The 12,692-nt window shown below is 42.5% G+C and overlaps 1 protein-coding gene across 3 annotated transcripts in view; it reads left to right on the forward strand.

Moving 5' to 3' along the window:
• The window catches only part of LOC106586418 (semaphorin-5B), a 199,172-nt gene that overhangs the window by 63,024 nt on the left and 123,456 nt on the right, over positions 1 to 12,692 (forward strand). For all 3 annotated transcript variants that reach the window (XM_045707609.2, XM_045707610.2, XM_045707612.2), the window contains exon 3: positions 8,375 to 8,628. In XM_045707609.2, coding sequence (XP_045563565.1) covers positions 8,430 to 8,628 — 199 coding nt within the window. In that variant the 5' untranslated portion in view covers positions 8,375 to 8,429. The remainder of the gene's footprint in view (positions 1 to 8,374; positions 8,629 to 12,692) is intronic.

Genomic DNA, 12,692 nt, shown 5'->3' on the forward strand with positions numbered 1-12,692 from the left:
AGAAAACAATTGGTAACACACTATGCCGTGAAGGACTGAAATCCTGCAGCGCCCGCAAGGTCCCCCTGTTCAAGAAAGCACATATACATGTCCGCCTGAAGTTTGCCAATGAACATCTGAATGATTGAGAGGACAACTGGGTGAAAGTGTTGTGGTCAGATGAGACCAAAATGGAGCTCTTAAGGCATCAACTCAACTCACCGTGTTTGGAGGAGGAGGAATGCTGCCTATGACCCCAAGAACACCATCCCCACTGTCAAACATGGAGGTAGAAACATTATGCTTTGGGGTATTTTTCTGCAAAGGGGACAGGACAACTTCACCGCATCAAAGGGACGGGGCCATGTACCATCAAATCTTGGGTGAGAACCTCCTTCCCTCAGCCAGGGCATTGAACATGGGTCGTGGATGGGTATTCCAGCATGACAATGACCCAAAACACACGGCCAAAGCAACAAAGGAGTGGCTCAAAAAGAAGCACATTAATGTCCTGGAGTGGCCTAGCCAGTCTCCAGACCTTAATCCCATAGAATATCTGTGGAGGGAGCTGAAGGTTCGAGTTGCCAAACATCAGCCTCGAAAACTTAATGACTTGGAGAAGATCTGCAAAGAGGAGTGGGACAAAATCCCTCCTGGGATGTGTGCAAACCTGGTGGCCAACTACAAGAAACGTCTGACCTCTGTGATTGCCAACAAGGGTTTTGCCACCAAGTACTAAGTCATGTTTTGCAGAGGGGTCAAATACTTATTTCCCTCATTAAAATGCAAATCATTTTATAACATTTTTGACATGTATTTTTCTGGATTATTTTGTTGTTATTCTGTCTCTCACTGTTCAAATAAACCTACCATTAAAATTTTAGACTGATAATTTCTTTGTCAGTGGGCAAACGTACAAAATCAGCAGGGGATTAAATACTTTTTTCCCTCGCTGTATTTATGAGTTTAGGTGGTTAAAGACAGTGTGAGTTTAACTTATAATTTGTGAAAGTTTTCAGATGCTATAGTGTGGTAGTAGTTAGTAGGCTGTAGATATTTCATCTTACTTCCTAGATTTCTCTTGGTGCTATACAGTAGGTTGGTATGCTTTAACCTTAGTTATTTCCCTAAGGGAACAACAAACATGACAAGTGGGAAATTAAGTGTGCAGCATCTCATTTTTTTTTTTTTTTAAACCGTTTGATTATGTGACTAATCAAATGGTTTTAATTGAGAAACGTGGATATTATGTAGATTTATTTGAGAAATGTGGAAATTATGTACACTACCGTTCAAAAGTTTGGGACCACTTAGAAATGTTCTTGCTTTTGAAAGAAAAGCACATGAAAGAAAAGCACAAGGATTGGCCCCTTTTTTTTAAATGTTCGACTTAAATGACATACCCAAATCTAACTGCCTGTAGCTCAGGCCCTGAAGCAAGGATATGCATTTCCTTGGTACTATTTGAAAGGACAAACTTTGAAGTTTGTGGAAATGTGAAAGGAATGTAGGAGAAAATAACACATTAGATTTGGTAATAGATAATACAAAGAAAAAACCAACCGCTATTTTTGTATTTTTTTGTACCATCATCTTTGAAATGCAAGATAAAAGACATAATGTATTATTCCAGCCCAGGTGCAATTTAGATATTGGCCACGAGATGGCAGCAGTGTATGTGCAAAGTTTTAGACTAATCCAAGGAACCATTGCATTTCTGTTCAAAATGTTGTATCAAGACTGCCCAAATGTGCTTAATTTGTTTATTAATAACTTTTCATGTTCAAATCTGTGAACTCTCCTCAAACAATAGCATAGTATTCCTTCACTGTAACAGCTACTGTAAATTGGACAGTGCAGTTAGATGAACAAGAATTTAAGCTTTCTGCCAACATCAGATATGTCTATGTCCTGGGAAACGTTCTTGTTACTTACAACCTCATGCTAATCACATTAGCCTACTTTTGCTCAACCGTCCTGCTGGGGATCCACCAATCCTGAAGAAGGTAAAATAACATCAAATTGATCAGAAATACAGTGTAGACATTGTTAATGTTGTAAATGACTATTGTAGCTGGAAACGGCTGATTTTTTTAATGGAATGTCTACATAGGCGTTCAGAGGCCCGTTATCAGCTACCATCACTCCTGTGTTCCAATGGCACGTTGTGTTAACTAATCCAAGTTTATAATTTTCAAAGGCTAATTGATCATTAGAAAACCCTTTTGCAATTATGTTGGCACAGCTGAAAATGGTTGTACTGATTAAAGAAGCAATAAAACTGGCCTTCTAGTTGAGTATCTGGAGCATCAGCATTTTTTGGGTTCGATTACAGGCTAAAAATGGCCAGAAACAAAGACCTTTCTTCTGAAACTCGTCTATTCTTGTTCTGAGAAATGAAGGCTATTCCATGCGAGAAATTGCCAAGGAAATGAAGATCTCGTACAGAGCTGTGTACTACTCCCTTCACAGAACAGCGCAAACTGGCTCTAACCAGAATAGAAATAGGAGTGGGAGGCCCCGGTGCACAACTGAGCAAGAGGACAAGTACATTAGAGTGTCTAGTTTGAGAAACAGACGCCTCACAAGTCCTCAACTGGCAGCTTCATTAAATAGCACCCGCAAAACACAAGTCTCAATGTCAACAGTGAAGAGGTGACTCCGGTATACTGGCCTTCTAGGCAGAGTTGCAATAAAAAGAAAAGATTAAGATAGGCAAAAGAACACAGACACTGGACAGAGGAACTCTTCCAAGAAGGCCAGCATCCCGGAGTCGCCTCTTCACTGTTGACGTTGAGACTGGTGTTTTGCGGGTACTATTTAATTAGACTAAAGAAGGCCAGTTTTATTGCTTCTTTAATCAGAACAACAGTTTTCAGCTGTGCTAACATAATTGCAAAAAGGTTTTCTAATGATCAATTAGCCTTTTAAAATGATAAACTTGGATTAGCTAACACAACGTGCGAGTTACAATAGTCATTTACAACACTACCAATGTCTACACTGTATTTCTGATCAATTTGATGTTATTTTAATGGACAAAAAATGAGCTTTTCTTTCAAAAATAAGGACGTTTCTAAGTGACCCCAAACTTTTGAACGGTAGTGTAGGTTTAATTGAGAAACGTGGATATTATGTAGGTTTAATTGAGAAACGTGGATATTATGAAGGTTTAATTGAGAAACGTGGATATGATGTAGGTTGAATTGAGAAACGTGGATATGATATAGGTTTAATTGAGAAACGTGGATATGATGTAGGTTGTATTGAGAAACGTGGATATGATGTAGGTTGTATTGAGAATCGTGGATATGATATAGGTTTAATTGAGAAACGTGGATATGATGTAGGTTGTATTGAGAAATGGGGATATGATGTAGGTTGAATTGAGAAACGAGTGCTGTATTTACTTCTGCCACAAATCAGATACCTGGGAGCATCTTCTGATCTGATGAGCTGGTGTTGGTATTCCACTGGTACTAAAGCTAACGTCGAGGTTAGCGTGTTTGTGTGAGCTTGTGGTTGTGTGTGCGTGTATGTTTTGTGTGTGTGTGTGTGTACATGTGTCCGCAACAGAAGGCTTAGTGAGAACGGCGCATTTTTCATACACTTACTGCTCATGGGGCCTCAATAATACATCCTGATATAAGATGCTTAACAATCACATCCAATCAACATAGCTTAAGATCAAATGCATCAAAGAGCCCATTGGAGTGGAACCAGTCCTCCTTGGAGACTTTCCCAACTGAAATTACCAATCTAATTTCGATTAGTTTTTTTTCTGGTTATTTTCTTGAAGCGTAAACATCAATAGCTACATCCGTTCATTCGCAGGGAAACACTTTATTTCTCTGATATGGGGTAGGTAGCCTACCTTGTTTTTTATGAACAGCACCAGTGATTGGTTGCATCCCAAATGACAGCCTATTCCCTATTTTTTGGGGTCAAAAGTAATGCACTGCATAGGAAATAGGGTACCATTTGGGACACAGACATTGTCTTCTCAATGGGCTGGAAGCAATTTAATCAGTGTCCTAATTGATTCAGATGAGATTTGGTTGAAGGACTTTCTATTGAGTTGTAATTAGAAGCAGTCCCCTGGGCAACAGGGTAGAGAGTAGACCCATCCGGATGAGGGAAGGTGCAGGCAGAGCACTCAGGGCCCTAAATCATCCATCTCCGGTATGGCGAAGCAGAGTGGAGCCGGAGAGGAGAGCCAGTGATTCATCCTAAGCCTTTATGGCTGGTAGGAGAGAGAAACTGTCTGACACACCTGCTGGCCCAGCGGCCTTGTGGAATGGGATAAAAGCCCTCTGACATTATTAAAAGACAAGAGTGTTTTAAAGGAGTTTTTATGGCCTCCATTCGTCCGCTCCACCTCTCCCATCCTGTCCGTTACTTTAGTTTTAGTGAAAAGGCAACATTTTGAGTGAGGCTGTTGCGTTTAAAAGGTCTGAAAGACTGGGGGGGGGGCGTTAATCGGACTTTACTCTCTCTCACCTTGCTTTTAGATACGCAGTATGTGGATATCACTTAGAGGGTAGGGAAAACATATTTAGCATTTTGGTCTAGAAGACGTATCTCCCTCGCTTTTGATGCTTTTTCTTTGAGGGTATTTTCATGGCCTACGATACATCATCAATCTCTGAGCTGCTCTTTCTCTCTTCAGAACGGTTTCTCTGATGTGTCTTGACACACGCTGTGGGCTCAGTGCAAACACTCTACTCCACCTGGCCCCATCTACTTAAGACCTGGTTCAATATATTCACTGTTACCATAGCTACAGGATGGCATCCAATGTCAGTGAGTGAGCTGAGAGACAATATGAAATCAGAGCAATCTCAATGACTGGACCTCCCACCTCCTGTGTGTGTGTGTGTGGTGTGTGTGTGTGTGTGGTGTGTGTGTGTGTGTGTGTGTGTGTGTGTGTGTGTGTGTGTGTGTGTGTGTGTGTGTGTGTGTGTGTGTGTGTGTGCCTCAAGGACTGTACCTCCTGCTTCCAACAGTAGTCTCTCTGCTCGATTGTCAGAGGGCTATTGACAAGGGACGTGTCTGGGCATTCATTAGTCAAAACCCCTGGAAGTTCCCCTCTAAGCCATGAGCACACTGTCCACAGTCCATGGATAATTTACTGACTGACTCCTTCTCCCAGCCAGGGTGTGTGTGTGTGTGTGTGTGTGTGTGTGTGTGTGTGTGTGTGTGTGTGTGTGTGTGTGTGTGTGTGTGTGTGTGTGTGTGTGTGTGTGTGTGTGTGTGTGTGTGTGTGGGTGTGTGTGTGTGTGTGTGTGTGTGTGTGTGTGTGTGTGTGTGTGTGTGTGTGTGTGTGTGTGTGTACCTGTGTCACAGAGAATCGACCACCTTGGTTTCAACTTGGCAAATAGCATTCAAGCAGGAGAACATCAGAGAGGGTGTCCTACACTCTTAGAAAAAAAGGTGTTATCTAGAACCTAAAAGTTTTTTGGGGCTGTCCCCATAAGAGAACCCTTTGAAGAACAATGTTTGGTTCCAGGTGGAACCTATTTGGTTCCAGGTATAATTGTTTTGGATTCCATTTAGAACCCTTTTCACAGAGGGTTCTACATGGAACCCAAAAGGCTTCTACCTGGAACCAAAAAGGGTTTGTTTTCCTATGGGGACAGCCGAAGAACCCTTCTGGAACCTTTTTTTCAAAGAGTGTAGTTGGCCTCTTTGATTGTCCTCGCTAAGGGAGCAGTGGTGGACACACTCACCCAGGCACACACACACACTTGGTGCCAGGTCTGCCTGCTTCCTGTGACTCAGAGGGGACTGTGACCAGCTGTTCAAGGCTTTAATTCTCCAGTATTGTGAGTTAGACGTGTGTGTGTGAGTACGTGTGTGTGATTTGATGATGTGTGTATGTAGACTAATGAAACCACATCTGTCCACCCAAAGTGCCAGTGGAGCCTAGTCTACACACTCACACCTCCACCTGCTGTTAGCGTTTACCCATGGGTCTAGTTGACTGTGTCTGTGCCAAGACCAGCACTGCTCTGTGGGTTGTAGAGCTGCTGCTGCTGGCCCTCCTGGTCTTCTCTCTCTACACCAGCCAAACACTATTTTAATTAACACCAGTTCTATTTTAGTGTAGGGACTACTTTTAAGTTTGAATATACTTTACATAGCAGTGTATCTAACAGTAGTGTTTTCCTTTCTCGCAGATTCACTGCAAACGTTTCACCGCAAATGATGTTGTAGCTAGGGTTGACATGAGGAATATTGCAACAAGTAACCCATCCCTTCTTGAAAATGCTTTCCGTGAAAACGCACGGAATGCTGTATGCTCAGGGCTTTTCGATGTATGTCTAGTGGCACTTCTGTGTTCCTTGGCATCTACCCTGAGCCTGTTGTGTTGACTGTTACTGTATTGTAATGACAAACACCCCAGCAGCTCATTTGCATTTGCCTAATTAGTTACCAGCTGTAGTAAGAGGGAGTGGGTTAATGGATTGTGGGCAATAAGGTTGATTTTAAACTCAACCAACCTAATAATGTGTTATTGATCGGTCCATTTAAAGGAATACTATTACAAGGAGACCTAACCCTGTGAATGTGAGAGCAGGAAGTAAGTTATTAATCTACTTTACTGATATTACGTGCCACAATGGTAACATTGTAAGAAGGCGCAAGGGTGGGTGATGATGGACTACAGGTTTCAGCCAGGCTGTATTCCCTTGTATATTATGTCTGCAGGAAATTACATTTACTACGGAGGAGGAAGTGGAGAATTGTGTAGTACTGTTCAAGGCTGCTTAACACAGTTTATTCTGGAGTGGCTGAACTGAAATGCACTGAAAAAAAATATCTTGATTCGACGTACAATAAGGTTGTTGAGCAAACTCACAACAACATTTTTTGTCTGAAAATGTTGTTGAGCAAATTCACAATCCTATTGCAACGGGTTACCTTACAATTGTACGTTGAATCAACTTTTTACTTTTTTTACTGTGTGGCTGAAGGAAAAGACAATGCGCTTAACCTGACCTGGAGCCAGTGAAGTGCAGCCAAAATGTAAAGTTTACATGAGGGAAAAAAGACGCAACTATCGCTCTTCAAGTTAAAACATTCGGCCAGTAGGTCAAAACATGAATGCTTTTATCTTAAATAAATTACATTTTAAGAATGAGAACTCATGTGAACTCAGATTGCAGCAATGCCTAGGCAACTTAAGTACTGTGAGAGGTGTTGGGATGAAATGATGACTAAGATATTTCAGCTCTTCATGTGCGTTATCTACTCAAAACAATTAGTTTAAAACATTTTTTTAAGCATAGGGATCTCTCTAGAGAACAGCTGAAGAGAGCGTTTTTCTTGTGTTAAGCACATTTCTATGAGCCATAGATTTGAAGCTCACAGTGTTCTGGTACATTAACTCATGGTAACTTGCACCCCATTGAACAATCCACTACCCTTTCATTCAATTTTCTGATTTTAATCAGCCGTTAAATTAACTTCTGAGGTTTAATTGCGTATTTTGAATGATTATGGTGAGGTCAGGGGTTAGGGACTTCACAGACATGGCTCCTCAGTGTTTAAGTGTCTCTGTTTGCAATTTTCTCTCCTCACTCTCTCACCTGTCTCTTTGTTTTTCACTTGTTTCATATTCATATACACTTAGAAAAGTCCTTGTTTTTGAAAGAAAAGCACAATTTATGTCCATTACAATAACATCAAATTGATCAGAAATACAGTGTAGACATTGTTAATGTTGTAAATGACTATTGTCGCTGGATACGGCCGATTTTTTTATGGAATATCTACATAGGTGTACAGAGGCCCATTATCAGCAACCATCACTCCTGTGTTCCAATGACACGTTGTGTTAGCTAATACAAGCTGCAAAGAAAAGTTGCAAAGTTGCAAAGAAAAAGCCATATCTCAGACTGGCCAATAAAAAGAAATGATTAAGATGGGCAAAAGAACACAGACACTGGACAGAGGAACTCTGCCTAGAAGGCCAGCATCCCGGAGTCACAGTTGACATTGAGACTGGTGTTTTGCGGGTACTATTTAATGAAGCTGCCAGTTGAGGACTTGTGAGGCGTCTGTTTCTCAAACTAGACACACTAATGTACTTGTCCTCTTGCTCAGTTGTGCACCGGGGCCTCCCACTCCTCTTTCTATTCTGGTTAGAGCCAGTTTGCGCTGTTCTGTGAAGGGAGTAGTACACAGCGTTGTACGAGATCTTCAGTTCCTTGGCAATTTCTCGCATGGAATAGCCTTCATTTCTCAGAACAAGAATAGACTGACGAGTTCCAGAAGAAAGTCTCCGGGTGTGTCAGGAACCAGAAGTGTTATCATGCAACCGCAGACTCTTTGCAACACATCTTCTTTTTCAAACTCTCTCTCTCATTCTTCCCTTCTTCTTTTCTCACAGTTGTATCCCAGAGGCCCACCTTGGCAGTTAGAGGAAAGGCTCCGCCCCCATCACCATGACAGCAGCGTTGCCACGGAACGCTGCCCCCCTGTCCGTGCCTGGCCTGTTGCTCCTCCCCCTGCTTCTGCTGCCCCTCCCCATCGCACTGTCCCAGAAACCCATGCTGCCCTCCCCACCCGCCCCCACGCCCACCCCCCAGTACCTGTCCCGGGCGGAGTGTACCCGGAGAGAACACCCTGTGGTCACCTTCCAAGGTAAGTCTTAATATACTGTACACACCCTCCTGATTGGACAGAGCCATTCACGAGGCCCTTCCTCTAACGAATGTATGCAAACTTGATTATTTACAGTAGACTTAAACCCATTGTATTACTAAACATCACATTGGTCTTAGATCCCCCATTTATAACACTCTCAATTCTTTCACCTCTTTAATGCATAGTTTCATGACCTAAAGGCTTTTCTTCTTGAACCAAAGTTTGGATGAAATTGTTTGACCTAAGAATGTTTTGCCAAAGGGATCAGTGTGAAATAGTACACCCATTATGATTTAATCAGTGAAGAGAATGACTGAATAGACTCCAAGCCTAACAGGTTACAGGGAGGAGCAGCCCTTTGTACAGACAAGCTCTATAGCCATCTCTCATATCACGCTATACAGCAGGGGTCTCCAACCTTTTCTAGCAGGAGAGCTACTTAAAAAAGATTAAACATGTCGCGAGCGACATTCTTTTTTTATAGCTTTCAAATAGGCACATTATTCTCTTCTCCTCTACCCTGAAACTCTTCACCGGGTCCTTGGTGTTCAGAGATGTGCTTTCTGTCAATATACTGTACCTAGTAAGATAGTGGTTAATAAACAATATTTTGGCATGACAGCCCCATAGAATTATCTTTTGTATTTTCCCAAATTCTGTTTCTGTTTTTTCCTGTTTTGGGTTTTTTTTCTGTTTTTTACTCTTAATATTAAAATGATTCATAAAGACACAGCGGATGTGGATGTTCGGAGTCGATGTCAATGCTTAAATCACAGCAGAAAACCGTTTTTGAGGTCTGGGAAAAAAACTAAATAATTTAGATTGTTTTTGTGTAATTCCCCTTTAATTGCACATTTAGCAAGAGAGGAAATGTGTCAATCTAGCGATGTTTCTGCTGTTAGGCCTACTGCTGCAGCACATGTCATGACAGTTTGCAAAACAATGGCAACCCAATTGATACAAATAATCATGATATAGTTCTGTCAGGTAAACCTACTTTGTATTTAACAGTTAACATTTAATTGTGAAGGTTTTTAGGGAAAGTCTTTCTGTCTACCCACAAGAAGGCTATCATTAGCATCGACAACAAACAGACAAGGGCAATATTGCTGGAAATGAATTGGCTGTTTAAACCAATAGTAGGTAGCCAGGGGTTGGATAATGTCAATGTGGCTTTGATTGGATAGTAGCCAGGCGCTTTATTTTTACGACAGTTTGCAAAGGAACACATGAAAAAAATGCACATACTTTCGGGAATTGATTGGCTGCGAGCTACTGATAGCTTGTGATCTACCTGTTGGAGAACCCTGATATACAGAGAAAAACAGAGATGCTTTATGTTGATGCCAGCACCGTTTGACAGACATACCAGTAAGACAGGGAGAAACACTTTTCATTTCAATCTTTCTGGCTGCCAGCTTCAATAATTCCACATGTCGGTTGGTTTACACACACTCAAATGCACATACGCAAATACACACATAAGAGACAGAGAGAACATTGTGTACAGAGATACCCCCTTTGTCTTCTCTGTTCATCTATGCAGCGGGTTAAGAAACAAGGTGTTCTCCATAGTGAGAACTAGACATGCAGAGTGAAGGAGGGAGGATAACACTGAAATGGCTGTGTTTATTTCAGGAGAAGGAGGTGTTTTTGTTAACCTTTCCAAGGGCCATGAATAGATAGATTGGTCAAATAAATTCCGTTCAGTGTGTGGAAAGAAAGACGGAAATAAATAAATAGTGAAGTGATAGCTAGAGGTTTTACTTATTATTGGAAATATGCCCAAACCTCTCTAAAATCAATGGGTCATATGAACATTTCCTGGGGCCCCTATAGCCTGCTTTTATTGCAGTGCAACATTATCACCTGAAATGGAGTTCTTTTCCATGGCCAGTTTATTAATGTGATCATGAGGTCCTCCGGGGTCCAGGTGGAGGGCTGGAAGCCAAGGAGGACTATTTATTTTCCAAATGATTCCATTTTCCATTTACAGATTCAGATTTTAATGAATCAGTAGAAAAGAGCAGGGGATGTCGTTAAGACTATTCAATGTCACCGTTTCAGCACAAGGCCGTTCTCAAGGCCTATTCAGTATCTGTAATGGTAAGTTACCTGGATCAGAAATATCCTTTCACTCCGCTCCATTCATACCTAGCTACCTTCAGTGTGCTTACAGCTACCAGATAATCCTTAGACTGATGTCAGTGCTGCCTACTGCACATCAAAGGCATACTTTACCCACTTTAGGATGACTCTCACAGATGGAAAGCAGACGGCCCATTTGCTTAGCATAGGTGGCAGTATAACCCTTTATGTGGGGGCAGCAGCTATAGAAATGCCGGAACAATGAAGGTGTCAGGCTGAACCTGAGATTAGTCCCAGTGATTGATGAACGTTTTATTGCAGGGTGGTGGAGCGGTCACTGAGCCAAGTCACCTTGTGGAGGGGTGGGGTGGGTTGCACACGGGATGGGGGCCCTTTTAATCTGGCTGGGATGAGGGGGGGTGTGTGTGTGTGTGTGTGTGTGTGTGTGTGTGTGTGTGTGTGTGTGTGTGTGTGTGTGTGTGTGTGTGTGTGTGTGTGTGTGTGTCTGAGCAGGGAGAAGGGATCAGGATCAGAGGCATCTTCTTGGCCTTTCTAGCTTCTGAAGCTGGTGCACTTCACTGGAGCATGGTGTTCCATCCTCATTTAGGGGCCCCTTCCCCATCCTCTTAAGATGTTCCTGGTGGCGGTGTGTTACCCGCTATACCGTGGAGGCCCCTCTGCATTGAAAAGGCTTAAACGCCAAAATGGATCTCATGCCGAAAAAAGTCCCCTGACTGGCAGTAAGGCCCCTGACTGTATAAATTACAGTAAAGGTAACAGTCACCGTGCACTATTGCTGTTGAAGGACTGGACACGTCACTGAGTTTGTCCCAGTTGTTGTTGACAAACGTGATCATTATCATACTCAAGGTGTTGGAGAGAGAAACTGGATAAGGCTCTCTGTCATTATCATCCTCTCTGTCACCTCTGTCCCAGTGGCCAGTATCACATCTCACATCTATCCATCAAATGAGGCCTGTAGGAGGGATAATCTAGCACGGTAAGAGGTGGTGCCAGAGTATCACCTCACAATCATCTCCTCTCACAATCCATCCAGAGATCTGAGGCATGGAACCTCCATTCCTCCACCCTGGAGATGCCAAGTAGCCTAATCTCTCCTCTGAGCCTCCCAGTGATAGCCTGGTCCCAGATCAGATTGTGCTGTCTTGCTAATTTCTATGGTCATTGTCATTCCACAGCCATAGGAGTTGGCTATACAGCACAAACAGATCGTAGGTTAGCGATTTCATCATGAATGTTGTTCTGGAGGCAGCTCTGCAGAGTGGTCACTAGCCGGCACAGCCACAGTCATAACATCTGATTTTAAACCTAACCTTAACCTTAACCAACTGCTTTCACTAATTCCTAACCCTAACCTTAAATTAAAACCAAAAAGCTAATGTTTGTTTTCAGGAATTTTTACAATGTAGCCAATTTTGACTTTACAGCTGGCACATCTAGTAGAAATAGCTCAGTTCTGCCTCCAGGACAAGACTCATCCCAATACACGTCAACCTGCAAAGAGATCTGGGAACAGGCTGTCCTGTTGAGGCCCTGACCATCCTTAGGCAGAGTCTGAAATGGCACCCTACTCCCTAGTGTCTGGTCAAAAGTATTGCACTACATAGGGAATAGGTTGCCATTTCAGACACAGACATAGTTTGTCTGACCACGCGGTACACCATCTTCAGACTCAGAAAGGATTGATTCAGCCCACTAGTACAGATTTACCCTGTCATCCATCCTGACCATTCTACCACCCACAGAGAAAATAGCACCCATAACAAGGATGTAACCATGATAATGCCAGGCACCTAGATGCACTCTACTGCTATGGGTCCATACCAGAGAGCAGTTGACTTGAACAGTGAACCCCACCAAGCTTGCTGTACAATTCAGAGCAACTTGGCCACTGATTTGGAGGTGGGGTGTGGGCAGAGTTGTGTCTGTAATTTCAGCCTGCTGTCATGATG

The sequence above is a fragment of the Salmo salar genome, chromosome 25 (genome assembly GCF_965601325.2).
Source record: "Salmo salar chromosome 25, fSalSal1, whole genome shotgun sequence".
NCBI classification, from domain to species: domain Eukaryota; kingdom Metazoa; phylum Chordata; class Actinopteri; order Salmoniformes; family Salmonidae; genus Salmo; species Salmo salar.